The sequence below is a fragment of the Hyla sarda genome, chromosome 10, assembly GCF_029499605.1.
Source record: "Hyla sarda isolate aHylSar1 chromosome 10, aHylSar1.hap1, whole genome shotgun sequence".
Taxonomy (NCBI): Eukaryota; Metazoa; Chordata; class Amphibia; order Anura; family Hylidae; genus Hyla; species Hyla sarda.
In genome coordinates this window covers 8221005-8242551 of record NC_079198.1, presented here as the reverse complement: position 1 = coordinate 8242551, position 21547 = coordinate 8221005, and the positions used below count along the sequence as shown (strand labels likewise).

Here is a 21547-nt window from a genome sequence, read left to right as displayed (position 1 = left end):
ATGGGCAACTCAGCAACTTTTCCTCTGGACAGGTTTTGCTAAATCTCCAAGTTTAGAAGTTGTACCAGTAAACTTATATAATCATATACATCACAGTTTCATTTATGTAACAGCTACTAAACAGAATTTTGAAAACACAATACTGCTCTTCATCAATCTCTTGATGATTATCTGGTTGTAGCTTTAATTTACAAACGTATCTACTTTTATTACAAACTTCCTGAAACATTATGGGGGAGATTTATCAAAACCTGTGCAAAGGAAAAGTTGCCCATAGCAACCAATCAGATCGCTTTTTTCATTTTGCAGAGGCCTTGTTAAAAATGAAAGAAGCAATCTGATTGGTTGTTATGGGCAACTGTGCAACTTTTCCATGCACGGGTGAGCCTCAGCTAACTAATCATTAAAAAAATCTTAGTATGATTCATTCTTTCCTGTGCCCATTTCAATATGTAAAATGCATTGGCACATGTTCTATAAAGTGTCAATGTCCCTTTAAAAAACTTTTGAAATGTCACATGGACATAGTTTTGGATATACCGTATTTTTCACCGTATAAGACGCACTTTTTCTTCCCCAAAACTGGGGGGGAAAAGACGGTGCGTCTTATACGGCGAATACACCCCTATTGCGGCGGTCCCTGCGGCCATCAACGGCCAGGACCCGCGGCTAATACAGGACATCACCGATCGCGGTGATGCCCTGTATTAACCCTTCAGACGCGGCGATCCAAGCTGACCGCCACGTCTGAAGGGAAAGTGACACTAACCTGGCTGTTCAGTCGGGCTGTTCGGGACCGCTGCGGCGGTCCCGAACAGCCCAACTGAATAGCCGGGTTAGTGCTTACAGGAAACCGGGGGGGACCTTACCTGCCTCCTCGGTGTCTTCTCCGTTCAGGGATCCCCTGTATGGCCGGCGCTCTCCTTCCTCGTCATCACGTCGTCGCGTATGTGCGTCGGCGTGCGTAACGACGTGATGACGGCGACGGAGAGCGAGGATACCCGGCCGGCAGCAGACACGTTCCGGAGCGACGGGGACACGGCGACAGCGATGGAGCGACATCCAGGGCAGCTGTGACTGGTCCGGAGCGGCGGGGACACGTGAGTATTACCTCCTATGCAGTGGTCTTCAATCTGCGGACCTCCAGATGTTGCAAAACTACAACTCCCAGCATGCCCGGACAGCCAACGGCTGTCCGGGCATGCTGGGAGTTGTAGTTTTGCAACATCTGGAGGTCAGCAGGTTGAAGACCACTATTGGGTTCAAAACCTTTATTTTTTTAGATTTTGCCCCTAAAAATTGGGTGCGTCTTATACGCCGGTGCGTCCTATAGGACGAAAAATACGGTAAGTTTTGATTGGTTGGGCTATCAGAGCTGAAACACTCACAGCTCACAGATCAGGAGAAAGAGGAGGAGATATGCGAGCATTGTGGTTCACTCCCCAGCTTATAGCAATCTTTGTCTCATTGCTCTGTAGACTTTAATAACGCGGTGACAAGACAAAGATCACTGTAAGTCAGCAAGTGAAACCCAATGCTGCGCACTTCTCAAAGCCGGTTCTACTCATCAGTGAAGTCCCCAGCGTGGAAACTCCGACCGATCAAAACTTTTGACAAGTCCCTGTGAAAAGTTTAAATCCATGTATACACAAATATTACAGATGATTCAAAACCACATCAACAGTAAAGAAAGTGAAATTAGTGCACAGCCTTCGATTTACACTTTATGTAAAACATATCAACACATTTCCTCAATCCAGTCACCAGTCACCTGTCCAAAAGATCCTTTTCCAATCAATGAATCTATTTCATAACGGTCCATCCACTTCTCTCCGTTTTTAACGATATAATCGTAGTTATCATCATCAAATCCATCGTTGAACACTTTCCTTTCCTTCTTCGTGCTGGAGTCTTCAGGTGGCACTTGTTGGGCACGGCGCTTCTTTTTAGCATAATAAACCTGAAGATTTTGGAAAAAATCATTTACTTATTTACTTAATACCCAAGCAGCAAGCGTCAATTGCCATGCTAAAGCAAAAAAAAAAATTACCCCAAAACAAAAGGTTAGTAAAGGAGTAAGGATAAGTTTACACTTTCTTTTTCTGGCAGTTTTTGGAAACCTTTCACTGCAGTTTTTGAGCCAAAGCCAGAAATGTATTGAAAAGGAATAGGACATATATAAAAGGAAGGACGTACACTTCTCCTCCCATATGGATCCACTTTTGACTTTGGCTCAAAAACTGCAGTGACAGTTTTCCCAAAAACTGCCAGAAAAAAAACAAGTGGAAACTTAGCCTAATAGTTACATCATGATATGGTTTTGTCATGAGACAGCTGGTAAAGCAATAGCATCTTCCCACATTAAAATGGAAGAAGCGCAAAATGTGAATTCAGAATTGTAAAGAGGATTTATCATGCCTATATAAAGTTAGTGAGTGATAGTTTTTTTTTTTTTTTTTTTAGTACAAAATACAGGTGCAATATGTAAGCATGAGATCTAGACAGGCCATGCAGATTTATTGCAAATAGACAAAACCGTATACAGTGACCCCCCGACCTACGATGGCCCCGACCTACGATCATTTTAGCATACGATCACTCTCAGAGGCCATCGCATGGTGAAGGCAGCACCAACATACGATGCTTTTGTATGTCGGGGCCATCGCATAAACAGCTATCCGGCAGCGCAGACTGCTTCAGCTGCCCCCGGATAGCAGTTTACGGTGCCCCGTGTGGTCAGCTGACGATCACTTACCTGTCCTCGGGGCTCCGGCGCGTCCTCTTCGGGATCCCCTGCATCGTTGGCGCTCTCCATCGTCGTCATCACGTCGCTGCGCACGCCGTCCCGTCATCCAATAGGAGCGGCGTGCGTAGCGACGTGATGGCGGCGACGGAGAGCGAGGATGCCGGGGAAGCAGAGGCCTTGCTAGAGCGTCAGGGACACCCCGGGGACGCAGCGACAGCGATGGAAGACGACATCCAGTGCAACGGTGATGAGCGGTGACGTTCCGGAGAGGCGGGGACAGGTGAGTACAACTTCCTCTACCAGTGGTCTTCAACCTGCGGACCTCCAGATGTTGCAAAACTACAACTCCCAGCATGCCCGGACAGCCAACGGCTGTCCGGGCATGCTGGGTGTTGTAGTTTTGCAACATCTGGAGGTCCGCAGGTTGTAGACCACTGTCCTATACTTTACACGGATCACTCAACATACGATGGTTTGAACAAACGATGGTCCGTTTGGAACAGATTACCATCGTATGTTGAGGGACCACTGTATAAGAAACAGTCACTGGGTGAGTAATAGAGTATACAGAGAGAGGCTGCTGGGGTGAGACAATACCTTAACCTCAACACATAACTAGAAGTAAACAGAGTTTTTATTTTAAAAAATTTTACCACGGTGAAATAAATTTATGATATCAGTCATAACAGGGACAGTGATCTACAGTGGGGCAAAAGTGTATTTAGTCAGCCACCAATTGTGCAAGTTCTCCCACTTAAAAAGATGAGAGGCGCCTGTAATGTTCATCATAGGTTATAACCTCAATTATGAGAGACATAAGAAAAAAAAAATCCATTAAATCACATTGTCTGATTTTTAAAGAATTAACTTGCAAATTATGGTGTAAAATAAGTATTTGGTCACCTACAAACAAGCAAGATTTCTGCCTCTCACAGACCTGTAACTTCTTCTTTAAGAGTCTCCTCTGTCCTCCACTCGTTACCTGTATTAATGGCTCCTGTTTGAACTTGTTATCAGTATAAAAGACACCTGTCCACAACCTTAAACAGTCTCACTACAAACTCCACTATGGCCAAGACCAAAGAGCTGTCGAAGGACACCAGAAACAAAATTGTAGACCTGCACCAGGCTTGGAAGACTGAATCTGCAATAGGTGTGAAGAAATCAACTGTGGGAGCAATTATTAGAAAATGGAAGACATACAAGACCACTAATAATCTCCCTCGATCTGGGGCTCCACGCAAGATCTCACCCCGTGGTGTCAAATTGATCACAGGAACGGTGAGAAAAAAATCCCTAGTGGACCTAGTGAATGACCTGCAGAGAGCTGGGACCAAAGTAACAAAGGCTACCATCAGTAACACACTATACCAGGGACTCAAATCATGCAATGCCAGATGTGTCCCCCTGCTTAAGCCAGTACATGTCCGGGCCCGTCTGAAGTTTGCTAGAGAGCATTTGAATGATCCAGAAGAGTATTGGAAGAATGTCACATGGTCAGATGAAACCAAAGTAGTTCTTTTTGATAAAAACACAACTCTTGTGTTTGGAGGAGAAAGAATGCTGAGTTGCATCCAAAAAACACCATACCTACTGTGAAGCATGGGGTGGAAACATCATGCTTTGGGGCTGTTTTTCTGCTAAGGGACTAGGACACTGATTCGTGTAAAGGAAAGAATGAATGGGGCAATGTATCTTGAGTGAAAACCTCCTTCCATCAGCAAGGGCATTGAAGATGAAACATGGCTGGGTATTTCAGCATGACAATGATCCCAAACACACCGCCCGGGCAACGAAGGAATGGCTTCGTAAGAAGCATTTCAAGGTCCTGGAGTGGCCTAGCCAGTCTCCAGATCTCAACCCCATAGAAAACCTTTGGAGAAAGTTAGTTGAAAGTCCATGTTGCCCAGCGAAAACATCACTGCTCTAGAGGAGATCTGCATGGAGGAATGGGCCAAAATACCAGCAACAGTGTGTGAAAACCTTGTGAAGACTTACAGAAAACGTTTGACCTTTGTCATTGCCAACAAAGGGGATATAACAAAGTATTGAGATTAACTTTTCTTATTGACCAAATACTTATTCTCCACCATAATTTGCAAATAAATTCTTCGAAAATCAGACAAATGTGATTTTATGGATTTTTTTATTTTTATTGTTATGTCTCTCATAGTTGAGGTTATAACCTATGAGGAAAATTACAGCCTCTCATCTTTTTAAGTGGGAGAACTTGCACAATTGGTGGCTGACAAAATGCCTTTTTGCCCCACTGTATATATTCCTATAATTAGGTCATGATATATAATCAACTGTGATTTCTTAATATTTCCTACCCAGGGAGGAGCATGACTGTGCACTTGGCAAGCAATACCTGTTTAGAGAAGGGTGATCTACATCCGGTTGACATTTAATAGTGTGGGAAAAATGATCTCGGAGACAACAGCCGTGAATTGCTATAACTTTTAAGTAAACATAAGCAAATTTTTTTTTGTTTCACAGGCTTAACTGAATGGCAGATTACAGCAAAGGCAAGCTGTCCTAGAATCCATATAAGAGATTACATGTATATAGTAACAGGGTATGGCCTAGCTCTAAAAAAACAACAAAAAAACAACAATAATAATATATATGATTTATATACTGCTGTATTATGTCCTACAAAAAGTGTATGTCAATATCCTTAATTCCTAACTGTAGCATCCACATTAAACACTTCTAGTCAATTAATGAACTAACCTCATTTATGTGCTTGTAAGTCTTTATCAAGTCCACTGAAAGCTTCCGTAGAGGTGCAGCTGCCGAGTCTCGGAAGGTTAATGGAATCCGCCGTTGTAAAATGGTCATATCTGGCAGGACCTGATTAGTAGAACAAAAGTCATGTGAAACAAAAACATCATCCCTTTCGTGGTAAATATAATTATTTACATACATTGTAATGAAGAAACATTAAAGAGAAATCAGAACAACAACAAAAAAAAAGGTCTGGCACATCTGTATTGGCTTACAAAAGGCATGGAACATATCTGACTGGCAAAATTATTTGGCATGGTCCTGTCAGGGCTGTTATTTTACCTAAGGGAGATCTCACAAAATAACTGTAATGTAGCCCGACCTTGCTAGTTAGAGAGAGATCGCGCTGACTAACAAGGATTCGGCAATGCATTCTGGGGAAAGACGCAGCGCCATAAGGTAAACCCGGGAACATCCGGCAGGGCTGTCTGAATTGTACAATGCGAGACAGTAATTATGAATGGCCTTTGAATGATCTTACAAATATCCAAATGGTCCTTGGCAGAAAATAAATCCTGTAGGAAAATTCAGTAATAGCTTTGACCAAAGGACGAGTATGAACAGTAAGCGCCCAAATCAACTGAGAAGATTGTTACTGGTTGCAACTGATCATTCGGGTAGGGCTGGGCAGTATGACCAAATATGGGTATCACGGTATCTTTGTAACTTATGGCCCGGCACTGCTCTGTCCCCATAGGGGTAAATACTTACATATCACCTGCAAGCACTGCCCTCCTCGTCCTGTTTGTTGCGACTGCCGGCGCTGACCACTATACTGTGCGGTATCCCTATGCCCGGACTGCAAAAGGTAAACAAAATAAAATAACGCATGTTCCGACATCGGCCTTACGCTGGGGACGGGAACGTCAGAGAGCCGTCAGCCTATCACAGGCCGCAGTGATGTTCCCACTGTCATGTAAGGAGCTCTGGCCGGCTTCTTACATGACAGTAGACTCAGTAGGAGGAACATCGCTGTGGCCGGTGATAGGCTGACGGCTGTCCGACGTTCCCATCTCCAGGTAGCTGGTCCTGACCGACGGGGAAGGCGAGTAAAAGTTAATTTTGTTTAACTTTTGGAGCCCGGACATAGGGATACAGCATACAGCAGTGGTCTCCAACCTGCGGACCTCCAGATGTTGCAACACTACAACTCCCAGCATGCCCGGACAGCCGTTGGCTGTCCGGGCATGCTGGGAGTTGTAGTTTTGCAACATCTGGAGGTCCGCAGGTTGAAGACTAGAGATGAGCGAACTTACAGTAAATTCGATTCATCACGAACTTCTCAGCTCGGCAGTTGATGACTTATCCTGCGTAAATTAGTTCAGCCTTCAGGTGCTCCGGTGGGCTGGAAAAGGTGGATACATTCCTAGGAAAGAGTCTCCTAGGACTGTATCCACCTTTTCCAGCCCATCTGAGCACCTGAAAGCTGAACTAATTTATGCAGGAAAAGTCATCAACTGCCGAGCCGAGAAGTTCGTGACGAATCGAAATTTACTGCACGTTCGCTCATCTCTATTGAAGACCACTGGCGTACAGTATAGAGTGTCAGTGCCGTCGGCCCGCAACAAACAGGAGGACGAGGAGGTTAGTGCTAGCGGACTTATCGGGGAACTAATCATATGTGGCTAGCGGGCCACATATGATTAGTTCCCCGATGGGGACAGCGGCAGTGCTGGGCTGATAATTATTTCATTCCAAAGGGGGAGGGGCCAAACTGGTATTGTGGTATTGGGAAAATTCATATTGTGCAGCACAAAAATTTCAGTATTCGGTATGAACCGGTATACCGCCCAGCCCTACATTCGGGATTACTAAAAAAAAAAAAAAAAAAAAGGAAAAAATAAATAATCAGATCATTACCTACAATACAAATATTAACTTTAGCTTCAAGAAATTCTTATCTGGCTCCTACAGTCTGAAGAATTTGTTTTTGCACAGAGGTACAAGACACTTTAGAGTTACCTGCTGATGATCAGCCATTGATTGAAGGCTGGAGAACGGAGCGTGGCTGTGCTGGCTCGACATGCTTGCCTCAGTGGGGACAAAGGCAAAAGGGGCAGCCAGACAGAAAGAAGACGAGGACTTGCATCCTGTACTGCTGCCACCTGCAAGATTGTAAAATAAAAAGGTAAAGCACTCCTAAACGCACAAGTCTGTGGCAACATGCAGTGCAATTTGTGGTATCACAAAAATGTACAAACATATCTTGAGCATGATGAGAGGATGCTTCGCAAGGGTGGAGACCGGTAACATAGAATTTAGCAGCACCATCTGTACATTGTGATTTAACCAGGAAGGTGACCAACTGACCCCAATAAAGGGTAAGGAGGGCTCTACCAGCTTTGGTAGGTTTACCATCTGGCTGGTTATACATCACGTTCACCATGAATATTCTTTTACTATCGCAGGCAACACATTCTTAGTTTTTATCTTCACAGATACATAGCTTCATACTGAAACCTAAGGCTAGACCTACAGAGGGACCCCCCAATAGATATCTCAGCTTAAAGGGTAGCTCCCACCATCCTATAGTTTTTTTTTCTGTCCCTGCCTATTGCCAATCTATCCCTAACCTCCTCCCTGCTTTTAATTTTTCTTTTCATTATATTAAAAATAACTTTTTGTCTTACCTGGTAGTGTGCTCGCTACCAGGCAGACTTCCCCAGCAGGCACCATGTCACTGATGCCTGCTGGGGGGGGGGGGACGACTTCCGCCCTTAGTTTATCTACACAGGGTGTCTCCAGCTGTTTCACCACTACAACTCCCAGCTTGCCCTGACATCTATTGGCTGTCAGGGCATGCTGGGAGTTGTAGTAGTGAAACAGCTGGAGGCACCCTGTGTAAATAAACTATAAGTTAGTGCCATGCGGCGCTAGCCCGTTCCCTCCGTCAAAGCCCCGGGCATGCTGGGAGTTGTAGTTTTGCAACAGCTGGGGGCACCCTGCTTGGGAAAAACTGGTCTATGTAGAGGACAGGAGCTTTTTCAGGGTCCTGTACAGTACACAGTGTCCTAAAAAAGTAACATGGAGTCGCCCTCACCTGGTGTCCAAAGGAGCAGCTAACCCTGGTACAGGTAAAGAGTACAGAACATGTAATACCTCCCTGTACTGTTGGGGGCGCTACCAGACACTAGTCAATGCATACACTTCAGTAATACAGGTAAAGAGTACAGAACATGTAATACCTCCCTGTACTGTAGGGGGCGCTACCAGACACCAGTCAGTGCATACACTTCAGTAATACAGGTAAAGAGTAGTACAGAACATGTAATACCTCCCTGTACTGTAGGGGGCGCTACCAGACACCAGTCAGTGCATACACTTCAGTAATACAGGGGTTTTACCAGTGAATGCCCATTCTGATTGGTCGGTTCTTCCAGCCATTGACACGTTTCACAGATCTGGACTTTCCGTAGCATTGTATGTTGAGTCTGATTTCAACTTACGATGGTCCAGAAAAGACCATTGTATGTTGAAACTATTGTATGTTGAGGCCACTGTAAGTTGAGGGATCACTGTATAAAATGTGCAGCAAAATACGCATGTGTTAACATACCAGGAATGGATGCAAAACAAGAACTTTTCCTCATTCTTGAATCCATTCCACACAATCTTCCACGTAAGATCAATTATATGGTTATTTTGGTCTATTCTCTGTGCATGTTTAGAACACAAATGGGACAAATTCATCAAATCTCACACTTGATAAAAATTTGCAACATGGCCAAATCATCTCAGCATGGTGGAAGTTTAGATGCTTTTGTAGAGCTGGTGAGAGTTAGTCTGAGTAAGGCCATGTTCACACAATGTCGAATGCTGCACTGGAAATTGGCACAGAGATTCTGCTGCAGCAGAGTCCCATTAAATTTAACGGATTCTGCTGCACTGTGCACATGGTGGAATTTCCGTGCCAGATGTTTCCGGCACGGCAATTCTGATTTCCGTGTCCGCAGAAAGTTTTGCATTCTTTCTGAGAACATTACACGGAATGCTTAGCAGTTTGCGCTATGTCCGCACGGAGATTTTCCGTACAGACATTCCATTGTGTGAACACAGCCTTAGGGCATATTAATGGCCCATACAAAAAATATGGAGAAAAACTGTTCCAGGTTAAACCCCCCCTAAAGGACGAGGGGGCACTCCCTCCGTCTGGAAAAGAAAAAGTTTAGTCTCAAGGGGTGACACGCCATCTTTACCATGAGAACTGTGAACTTATGGAACAGTCTACCTCAGGAACTGGTCACAGCAGGAAAAATTAACAGCTTTAAAACAGGATTAGATACATTCCTGGAACAAGATAACATTAATGCTTATGAAGAAATATAAAATCCCATCCCTTCCCCAATATCGCGCCACACCCCTACCCCTTAATTCCCTGGTCGAACTTGATGGACATATGTCTTTTTTCAACCGTACTAACTATGGTGTATTAGAGGCTATGTGCAACAAATGTGTAACTTTTTGCAAAAAGTTGCGTATATTTACATCCTGCACGGCTCCCGTTATGTGAAGCATGCTCAGGAGCTGAGCACGCTTCATACTGGACAGGTCCCGGTTGCCATCAGCAACCAGGACCCGTGGCTAATACCGGACATTGCCGATTGGGCTGATATCAGGTATTAACTCTTTAGACGCCGCAATCAAAGTTGATCGCGGCGTGTAAACCAGGAGAAAATACTGCCAGTTAGCTCATCGGAACTGTTTGGGACCACTGCGGTGAAATCGCGGCTTTCCGAACAGCTGAGAGGAGCCTTACCTTAAACAAAAAATATATGTAGTATCGCTGCGTGCGTAAATGTCCAAACGAAAAAAATATTATGTTGATTAAATGGCAAGGTCAATGGCGTACACGTAAAAAAAATTCTAAAGCCCAAAATTGCGTATTTTTGGTCACTTCATATACCTTAAAAAATTTTTTTTATAAAAAGCAATCAAAAAATCCCATCAAAACAAAAATGGTAGCGATAGAAACTTCAGATCAAGGCGCAAAGAAATTAGCCATCATACATCCCTGTATAATGAAAAATTTTAAAGTTATAGGGGGTGAGAAGATGACAATTTTACACACTAATTTTGGTGATTTTGGTGCATGAAGTTATAATTTTTTTTTTTTTAAAGTAGTAAAATTAAATAAATCCTATATAAATTCGGTATCCTTGTAACTGTATGGACCTACAGAATAAAGATATGGTGTCATTTTTACCGAAAAAGTGCACTGCTTAGAATCGGAAGCCCCCAAAAATTACAAAATGTTTTTTTTTTTTCTCTTCGATTTTTTCCCTACAATTTTTTTTTTCTTGTTTCGTCCTAAATTTTGTGGTGAAATGATTGATGTAATTACTAAGTACAATTGGTGGCGCAAAAAAAATAAGCCCTCATATGGGTCTGTAGGTGCAAAATTGAAAGCATTATGAATTTTAGAAGGTGACTGATTAGGGGAAAAAAAGTTAAGTGCAAAAACGGAAAAACCCCGAGTCCTTAAGGGGTTAAAGCAGTCGACAATGTGGTAACAGTTCTAAAATGTTCTACATGAGTCTCACAGAAACTAGCGGCAACACAGTGTAAACAGTCTGATGAATTGCCCCCATTCTTTCTATTTCATCACCACCACTCATACTAGGTGGAATGCCAGAGGAGACTAAGGCGATGGGCACTCAATAGCTGTATCACATTATAGTAAAAACAACAAAGCACATTAGGTGTACATGTTAGTAGAGTCGATCACTTTGTTTATTAAACCACATGCCTATAAGGTCTGCTTTAAAACATCAAGCCATCAGTTTAATTACCGTATTTTTCACCGTATAAGACGCACTTTTTCTTCCCCAAAACTGGGGGGGAAAGTTGGTGCGTCTTATATGGCGAATACACACCTATCGCGGCGGTCCCTGCGGCCATCAACGGCTGGGACCCGCGGCTAATACAGGACATCACCGATCGTGGTGATGCCCTGTATTAACCCTTCAGACGCGGCGATCAAAGCTGACCGCCGCGTCTGAAGCCAAAGTGACACTAACCCGGCTGCTCAGTCAGGCTGTTCGGGACTGAAATCGCGGCGTCCCGAACAGCTTACAGGACACCGGGAGGGACCTTACCTGCCTCCTCGGTGTCTGCTCCGTGCCGGGATCCCCTGCATGGTGGCGCTCTCCTTCGACGTCATCACATCGTCCCGTCATCCAATAGGAGCGGTGTGCATAGCGACGTGATGACGGCAATGGAGAGCATGGCTCCCGGGGAAGAAGACGTCCGGAGCGTCAGGGACACCCCGGGGACGCAGCGACAGCGATGGAGGGCGACATCCAGGGCAACTGTGACGAGCGGCGACGGGTCTGGAGCGGCGGGGACACGTGAGTACTACCTCCTATACCAGTGGTCTTCAACCTGCGAACCTCCAGATGTTGCAAAACTACAACTCCCAGCATGCCCGGACAGCCAACGGCTGTCCGGGCATGCTGGGAGTTGTAGTTTTGCAACATCTGGAGGTCCGCAGGTTGAAGATCACTGTTGGGTTCAGAATCTTTTTTTTCTACATTTTGCACCTTTAAAATTGGGTACGTCTTATATGCCGGTGCGTCCTATAGGGCGAAAAATACGGTAAGTGAATGATCAAACAAAATGAGTAGATGTAGATTAGACAATTTTATTCATGGTGTTTTTTAAAGTGTATCTACAAAAAGCTTCTCTCCTCAAATAAGAATTTACTACAATGCTCTAATAAAGAATGACACTTGCATTTATTTATGACAAATAGGGGATTTAAACCAGATGTAGATTTCCAGGGAGTCCGTTTCACTTCATGGAGCTTTGTGCAGCTTCACCACTAAAGAGAAAAGGAATAACATTTTCCAGCAAAGCAAAAACTTCCCGGCCTTACATAACACACTTCGCGAACACCAATTTATATGTCTTTTCACTGGGGACCCACATGCACGGTGCTCTCTAGTCCGAAAGTAGTTCTAATTTCTTCATCTAATTGGTTCAACCAGCTTTACAGGTATCCAATGAAGAACTAGTATCTATGGGCAGGGTTAGTCTAAAAATAAATAAAAAAAAAAGTCAGCTGTGCTGTCTCAGCAGCAGTACCCATAATACCACCATGCACACAGCTGACTAAACACAGCTGCCAGCAGCCGGTTCATGGTTGGCAAGGAAACCGGTGAACTCCTCCCTATCTGAGAGAAGGGAATGGAGGATCTGCAGCAGCAAAACCTTCCTAAATACCGCGGCATGTGTTAAAATGTTTATATTCACAATGCTCTGTGAATACAAATGGAACAGCTCCGGCCGCCCCTGATCCACAACGACAGCAAAACAAAAAAATAATAATAACAACCAACAAAAGACCTATACACACACACCGAACAGCTGCAGATAGGAGAGAATATACGGCAACAAGAGAACCTTCTGCAATACTGCACAACAAATGAAGGCTGTTCATAGGATGATCCTAAACTCCCATTTTATGTAAGGGTTTCAGACAGTCACAGGCTTCATTCAGATACCACAAGCAAAAAGGCTCTCGTGTGTAGTATACAGAGGATCTGTCCTGTGGGGTGTAGTATACAGAGGATCTGTCCTGTGGGGTGTAGTATACAGAGGATCTGTCCTGTGGGGTGTAGTATACAGAGGATCTGTCCTGTGGGGTGTAGTATACAGAGGATCTGTCCTGTGGGGTGTAGTATACAGAGGATCTGTCCTGTGGGGTGTAGTATACAGAGGATCTGTCCTGTGGGGTGTAGTATACAGAGGATCTGTCCTGTGGGGTGTAGTATACAGAGGATCTGTCCTGTGGGGTGTAGTATACAGAGGATCTGTCCTGTGGGGTGTAGTATACAGAGGATCTGTCCTGTGGGGTGTAGTATACAGAGGATCTGTCCTGTGGGGTGTAGTATACAGAGGATCTGTCCTGTGGGGTGTAGTATACAGAGGATCTGTCCTGTGGGGTGTAGTATACAGAGGATCTGTCCTGTGGGGTGTAGTATACAGAGGATCTGTCCTGTGGGGTGTAGTATACCGAGGATCTGTCCTGTGGGGTGTAGTATACCGAGGATCTGTCCTGTGGGGTGTAGTATACCGAGGATCTGTCCTGTGGGGTGTAGTATACAGAGGATCTGTCCTGTGGGGTGTAGTATACAGAGGATCTGTCCTGTGGGGTGTAGTATACAGAGGATCTGTCCTGTGGGGTGTAGTATACCGAGGATCTGTCCTGTGGGGTGTAGTATACCGAGGATCTGTCCTGTGGGGTGTAGTATACAGAGGATCTGTCCTATGGGGTGTAGTATACAGAGGATCTGTCCTGTGGGGTGTAGTATACAGAGGATCTGTCCTGTGGGGTGTAGTACAGAGGATCTGTCCTGTGTGGTGTAGTATACAGAGGATCTGTCCTATGGGGTGTAGTATACAGAGGATCTGTCCTGTGGGGTGTAGTATACAGAGGATCTGTCCTGTGGGGTGTAGTATACAGAGGATCTGTCCTGTGGGGTGTATTATACAGAGGATCTGTCCTGTGTGGTGTAGTATACAGAGGATCTGTTGGCTCTCCCGTGTGGTGTAGTATAGAGGATTTTATCCTGTGTCTGCAGTATACAGAGGATCTGTCGGCTCTCCTGCATATGCAGTATACAGAGGATCTGTCGGCTCTCCTGTGTCTGCAGTATACAGAGGATCTGTCGGCTCTCCTGTGTCTGCAGTATACAGAGGATCTGTTGGCTCTCCTGTGTCTGCAGTATACAGAGGATCTGTCGGCTCTCCTACGTATGCAGTATACAGAGGATCTGTCAGTTCTGCCACGTATGCAGTATACAGAGGATCTGTCAGCTCTCCTGTGTCTGCAGTATACAGAGGATCTGTCAGCTCTCCTGTGTCTGCAGTATACAGAGGATCTGTCGGCTCTCCTGTATATGCAGTATACAGAGGATCTGTCGGCTCTCCTGCATATGCAGTATACAGAGGATCTGTCGGCTCTCCTGCATATGCAGTATACAGAGGATCTGTCGGCTCTCCTGCATATGCAGTATACAGAGGATCTGTCGGCTCTCCTGCATATGCAGTATACAGAGGATCTGTCGGCTCTCCTGCATATGCAGTATACAGAGGATCTGTCGGCTCTCCTACATATGCAGTATACAGAGGATCTGTCGGCTCTCCTGTGTCTGCAGTATACAGAGGATCTGTCAGCTCTCCTGCATATGCAGTATACAGAGGATCTGTCGGCTCTCCTACGTATGCAGTATACAGAGGATCTGTCGGCTCTCCTGTATCTGCAGTATACAGAGGATCTGTCGGCTCTCCTACGTATGCAGTATACAGAGGATCTGTCGGCTCTCCTGCATATGCAGTATACAGAGGATCTGTCGGCTCTCCTACGTATGCAGTATACAGAGGATCTGTCGGCTCTCCTGTGTCTGCAGTATACAGAGGATCTGTCGGCTCTCCTGTGTCTGCAGTATACAGAGGATCTGTTGGCTCTCCTGTGTCTGCAGTATACAGAGGATCTGTCGGCTCTCCTACGTATGCAGTATACAGAGGATCTGTCGGCTCTCCTGTGTCTGCAGTATACAGAGGATCTGTCGGCTCTCCTACGTATGCAGTATACAGAGGATCTGTCAGTTCTGCCACGTATGCAGTATACAGAGGATCTGTCAGCTCTCCTGTGTCTGCAGTATACAGAGGATCTGTCAGCTCTCCTGTGTCTGCAGTATACAGAGGATCTGTCAGCTCTCCTACGTATGCAGTATACAGAGGATCTGTCGGCTCTCCTACGTATGCAGTATACAGAGGATCTGTCAGCTCTCCTGTGTCTGCAGTATACAGAGGATCTGTCGGCTCTCCTGTATATGCAGTATACAGAGGATCTGTCGGCTCTCCTGCATATGCAGTATACAGAGGATGTCGGCTCTCCTGCATATGCAGTATACAGAGGATCTGTCGGCTCTCCTGCATATGCAGTATACAGAGGATCTGTTGGCTCTCCTGCATATGCAGTATACAGAGGATCTGTCGGCTCTCCTACATATGCAGTATACAGAGGATCTGTCAGCTCTCCTGCATATGCAGTATACAGAGGATCTGTTGGCTCTTCTACGTATGCAGTATACAGAGGATCTGTTGGCTCTCCTGTATCTGCAGTATACAGAGGATCTGTCGGCTCTCCTACGTATGCAGTATACAGAGGATCTGTCAGCTCTCCTGCATATGCAGTATACAGAGGATCTGTCGGCTCTCCTGCGTATGCAGTATACAGAGGATCTGTCGGCTCTCCTGCATATGCAGTATACAGAGGATCTGTCGGCTCTCCTGCATATGCAGTATACAGAGGATCTGTCAGCTCTCCTGTGTCTGCAGTATACAAAGGATCTGTCGGCTCCCTGTGTCTGCAGTATACAGAGGATCTGTCGGCTCTCCTGCATATGCAGTATACAGAGGTTCTGTTGGCTCTCCTACGTATGCAGTATACAGAGGATCTGTCGGCTCTCCTACGTATGCAGTATACAGAGGATCTGTCTTCTTTCCTGTATGGTGTAGGATAGAGGATCTGTTGGCTCTCCTGCATATGCAGTATACAGAGGATCTGTCGGCTCTCCTGTGTCTGCAGTATACAGAGGATCTGTCGGCTCTCCTGCATATGCAGTATACAGAGGTTCTGTTGGCTCTCCTACGTATGCAGTATACAGAGGATCTGTCGGCTCTCCTACGTATGCAGTATACAGAGGATCTGTCTTCTTTCCTGTATGGTGTAGGATAGAGGATCTGTTGGCTCTCCTGCATATGCAGTAAACAGAGGATCTGTCAGCTCTCCTGTGTCTGCAGTATACAGAGGATCTGTTGGCTCTCCTGTGTTTGCAATATACAGAGGATCTGTTGGCTCTCCTGTGTCTGCAGTATACATAGGATCTGTTGGCTCTCCTGTGTCTGCAGTATACAGAGGATCTGTTGTCTCTCCTGTGTCTGCAGTATACATAGGATCTGTTGGCTCTCCTGTGTCTGCAGTATACAGAGGATCTGTTGGCTCTCCTGTGTCTGCAGTATACATAGGATCTGTTGGCTCTCCTTTGTCTGCAGTATACAGAGGATCTGTCTGCTTTCCTGTGTGGTGTAGTATAGAGCATCTGTCACCTCTCCTGTGTTTGCAGTATACAGAGGATCTGTCAGCTCTTTTGACATGTCTGTTTAACCAGTTAAGGACCCAGGGCGTACCTGTACCGGACTGCCTGCTGAAATCATTCAGCAGACATCCCGAGACCCCAAACTCCGCCCTTCCATTCACACTGGTTATCTACGGTGATTACGGTCATACAAGTCACTTGTAACCCGATTACCCAGGATTAGAAGGTGATACTATACACCACCAATCACCTCCTGTTATTATGGGCCCCAGATGTGCTGCTAGTGGTCGGACGATTGTCTGACCAATAGCAGCTGGGAGAGGAAGGGTTAATGTCCCCTTGGCCACCCTTTTTTCTGGCCGCAGTGGTTTATTCTATCACACACCATTATATAAAGTTTGCACCAAACACATACATACAAACTTCACCGCTTCCCTGGGTACACTTACAAGTTTAGAGTATATGAGGGATGGGATTCCAGTATTTAACCCCCCACCTTGTGCACCCATTGCTGGATAAGGGTTACCACCTTTACGACAACTTTTATACCAGCATCCCTCTGTTCACATCCCTTGCCACCAGATCCACGTCCACTTCTGGGACTGTACGGAAGAACCAGAGAGGCCTCCTTCTAAATTTGATCCAGACACCTATGCCCAAGGGTGAAACCCGTGCCCTTACCCATGAAATCTTTATACCTAACAGCAACAGGTTAAGTGGGATGTCCTCATGCTGACCACAATTCATGGTAATGGCAGCTCACCTGTCCCTGTGCGAGGTACCACAACAATAGTCCTCAAGCCTGATTTTATTCTGGACTACAATCAGTATATGGGGGGGGGGGGGTGGGGGGGAGTTGAGGTCTCTGATCAAGTCCTCAAGCCATACATGGCCATGCGGAAAACACAGGTATGGTTAAAAAAAAAATTTAAAAAGTGGTCTACTTTGTACAGGTTGCCATGTACAACTCTTATGTACTCTCCAGTACGCTGCCAACACAGGGACATACCTCTGGTTCCACCAGTTCCAAGAAGAAGTCCTAAGGGCCCTGATCTTTGTCAACCGGGAAAGAGCAGGCTGGCGTTCCCAAGGAACTGGAGTTCTAGGTGCCAGGATCGTCCCAGGCCAGCACTTTCCAGGTGAGATCCCTCACACTGGAAATAAGGGACGATCCCAGAACAAATGCAGAGTGTGTCACAAGAGGGGGATACGTAAGGACACCACCAATGAATGTGACACTTGCCCTGATCATCCGGGCCTCTGCATTAAAAACTGCTTCAGGGAGTATCACACTAAAATTACCTAGAAATCTCTTTCACAAAAACAAAAAACCTGATAAGACCTCTGGGGGTAATTTTTCAAAAAATGGGTCATGGGTCACTAGCATTGGGGGCTTTTTCATGTTTCCTCAAATGCGAAGCTCTCTCTCTCCACCTGAGTGGGGTGCACATTTGAGGCAACAGGTTAGGGACGGCCACACACATCACATTCCCAGAATGATGATTCAGAGTATAGAGTTTGGGGCGGGCATATTTTTTTACTTTTGGCTATGCTCTGGGTCACAATTGGCATTTCAGTAGTAACATTGTAATTTTCTTACAACTATAATTTTTTTTTTAATTAATGCTTAAAGTGACAGTGGTCAGATGTGCAAAAAAATGCTCGGGTCCTTAGGGGGTTATAGGGGTGTTCAGTTGAAAAAAAAAAAAAAAAAAGTGTCATACACACAAAGAATTCTGAATAGGGGGGGGGGGTTTGGGAGGTCCCATGTTCAGGACCCTCATGCCTTGGCTAGAATACAGAGCATCAAGCTCTGGATTACACAGACAGGTCATCAGTTTAAATGGACAATGTGTTAAGCTTGATTTCTCCTCTGGTGGCACTGTTCGGAAATTGAACACACACTATTGAAGAACATCTGCAGCCCTTTAATACGTATCCCCTATCCACAGGATAGGGGATAAGTGTTTAATAAGTATTTGATCTCCTGCAAATGGCTCTGGCGCGGCTCTCCCATGCAGGAGGCGTGCTGGCCGTAGTATGAGGTTGCAGCCAACACACCTCCTGGCGGGGAGGCAGCGATCGTGCCTCCCGACCTATCACATAGAACTGTATGGGGATAGGGTGTAAGTGTCGACCACTCAGGTCGACGCTAATGCCGGGGCCCCATTTAGGAGATCGCGGGGGAGTCCCAGCAGTTGGACACCCCCTCAATCAAACATCCCCTATCCTGTGGATAGGGGATAAGTGTTAAATGGCTGCAGATGTTAGATAAATTAAGAAAACACAAAAAGGTGCGCGCCTAGTGCAGGCGGTTTAAAATTGAGCTAAGGTGCACATATGAGATTGGAGGTTTACCAGATAGTGTTGTGCTCAGGGCACAACACCTCAGCAGTAGTGTGGAATCACTGTTGGAGCGAAGGTCAGCAGCCACGGTGTCCTTTCCAGATGGCCAAGGTCAGCTGGATAATGCAAGTGAAATGGTGGATAAATCCGAAAAAGAGAGGACTTCCCGACTGGCGCTTCTCCTCCCAGGAAAATTGTGGAACCAGCAGCCCACAGTGTAGAAAATGGAAATGTATTAATGCTTCAATAAATGACCATTTTCTACACTGTGGGCTGCTGGTTCCACAATTTTCCTGGGAGGATAAGCACCAGTCGAGAAGTCCTCTCTTTTTTGGATTTATCCACAATTTCACTAAATGGCTGCAGATGTCCTTTAAGTTACAGGTGATCACTGGGGGTCTCAGCAGGGGTACGGCTTTGTGATCAGCTTGTTAAGAGACCCTTCTCACAAGCAGGAGCTGTCGAAAGCGGAGAACTTCTTTCAATGAGCTCTGTAGTTAATGAGTTCAGCACCGATATCCATGGGAACAGGACTGGGTGGACGCACTTTGGTTTACATAGGCAGAACACTATGGCTGTTCTTTGGACCTGCCTATGGACAGATTGGCCCAAAACTGATTTTTCCACAGCGACCAATCACAGCCCAGCTAACAAGCTCTAGTAAAGTGAAAGCTGACCTGTGATTGGTTGCTGTGGGAAAATCATTCCAGTTTTTCTCACAGTTTAATAAATCTGGGCCATTGTAACATAGTTCATAAGGTTGAAAAAAGACCAGAGCCCATCTAGTTCAACCTATATCCCTAATGAGTCGCTACTGAGTTGTGTTTGTGTGAACAAAGCTTTGACAACCCTCAGACATTACAACATAAAGCTTAAAGAGTATGTTCACACTATGGGTATAGAAATCTCTACACAGAACATCTATCAGGAATGCTGAAATGCCATCTGAGCAGCCGCTGACAAAATTCTAAAATTCTGCAGTGTCATATCCTAATTCTGTAATGTCAGTGTTTATAAAGTAAAAAAAAAAAGTGTTAATCTCTAGAGACAAATTTATTACAGTTACTGGCAGATTACACTCAGACATTCACTATTCTCATTAAGTTGCTGCAGATAATTTTGAACAAACTTTTCAGGGCACTTGTGACTACTTTGAAGTCAAGAATTGTTTTCACAGGAGAATTTCCAGTTATTTTTCCGTAGAGATAATCTACACAATACTCCTAAGTAACACCGGAGGTTTGCTGGGAAGAGCAATGTGTATGACACTCAGAAGATGCAGAGCTCACAGCTTACTCTGATGCCAAAGAAGGCAAGTAAGGACTGAGCACATGGGACTGAAGTGCTGCTTCAGTGTATTTATAGCAAGTGAACTTAAAATACTAACTTTGCCCATGTTAATAAACTCTTTCCTGGACAGAGTTTGTTTTATTTAAAACCTGACTTCTTGCCTGCCTAATAGAACTGCCTGCAAAATGTTAACCTAATCATGTCCGCTCTATATCAGATATTTGTAGCAGATGAGTGTGCAATGTTAGCTGAGGGGGACTGGACTAGCAGGCAAGTATCACCATCAAGGAAAAAGTACTGTCCCCTTATGAACTCAAGAACCACAGTACTTAAACTAGAAGTACTATACACAACTGGAAGAATTATACACTGACAGACATAAGAAAAGAGTAAGCAGTAGTCAAAGCATAGATGTACACAGACTGGGTCACAAAAGGCAGCCCTTCAACATGGCTGACAGGGATTCAGACTTCTTGTCCTTGCTTATTAGAGATTGAGTAACAGTCTAAACATCACAGCTGCTTTAAAGGGGTATTCCAGGATTTTTTATTTTTATTTGCCTATGCTACAGGGGCTGTAAAGAGTGTACTTTATAATACAGTGTATGTACCTGTGTGTGATGGTTTTCTCACAATTCTTATGTGATTGTCACCTAAATAATTATTTTTAACAACATACAAAATGACTGTTGTCTCAGATTTTTCCCAGGTTGCAATGCGGTTGAGACCCAACTCACTAGCAAGGTCTTCAATGGGTGGAGTGATCGCTTGGTGGGAGAGAGATCAATCTGCAAATAATGCAACAGCTGTAGGCACCCTGATTGAAAACCACAGGTCTTTTGAATGGATGCAGATCATTTATGTTTCAATGGGTGGGGTGGCTGATGTGTAGGAGGGAGGAAAATTATGGGATTTGCAGGCTAAAAAGAAAACAAAAAGGAAATACCAGTTCACAAAATGCTAGCCACAGTGTTATGGTAATCTCACAACATAGCCATTTAGCCCCAAGATAAGTGCAGATCCGTCCTAAGCATGTCCATTACTGTCTGGCAGGTAAGTACTAAAATCACCTTATGGTGTACTAAAATCACCTTATGGTGGATAACCCCTTTAAGAAACATCACGGTGGCAAAAATCTATTGCTTGAGACAAAAATGTGTCCGATTTGTCTATAGTAACCAATCATGGCTCAGGCTTCATTTCTCAAAAGTTGCTCTGGTAAAATGAAACTTGAGTTTTGACTGGTTGCTATGGGCATAGGATACATTTTT

At 44.9% G+C, this 21547-nt stretch overlaps 1 protein-coding gene across 5 annotated transcripts in view; it reads right to left on the bottom strand.

The window, feature by feature from the left end:
• The window catches only part of LOC130294527 (dual specificity tyrosine-phosphorylation-regulated kinase 1B-like), a 113947-nt gene that overhangs the window by 14304 nt on the left and 78096 nt on the right, over nucleotides 1-21547 (bottom strand). For all 5 annotated transcript variants that reach the window (XM_056544457.1, XM_056544456.1, XM_056544458.1 and 2 more), the window contains 3 exons: nucleotides 7499-7641; nucleotides 5483-5602; nucleotides 1772-1960 (listed from right to left, as the gene is read on the bottom strand). In XM_056544457.1, coding sequence (XP_056400432.1) covers nucleotides 1772-1960; nucleotides 5483-5602; nucleotides 7499-7561 — 372 coding nt within the window. In that variant the 5' untranslated portion in view covers nucleotides 7562-7641. The remainder of the gene's footprint in view (nucleotides 1-1771; nucleotides 1961-5482; nucleotides 5603-7498; nucleotides 7642-21547) is intronic.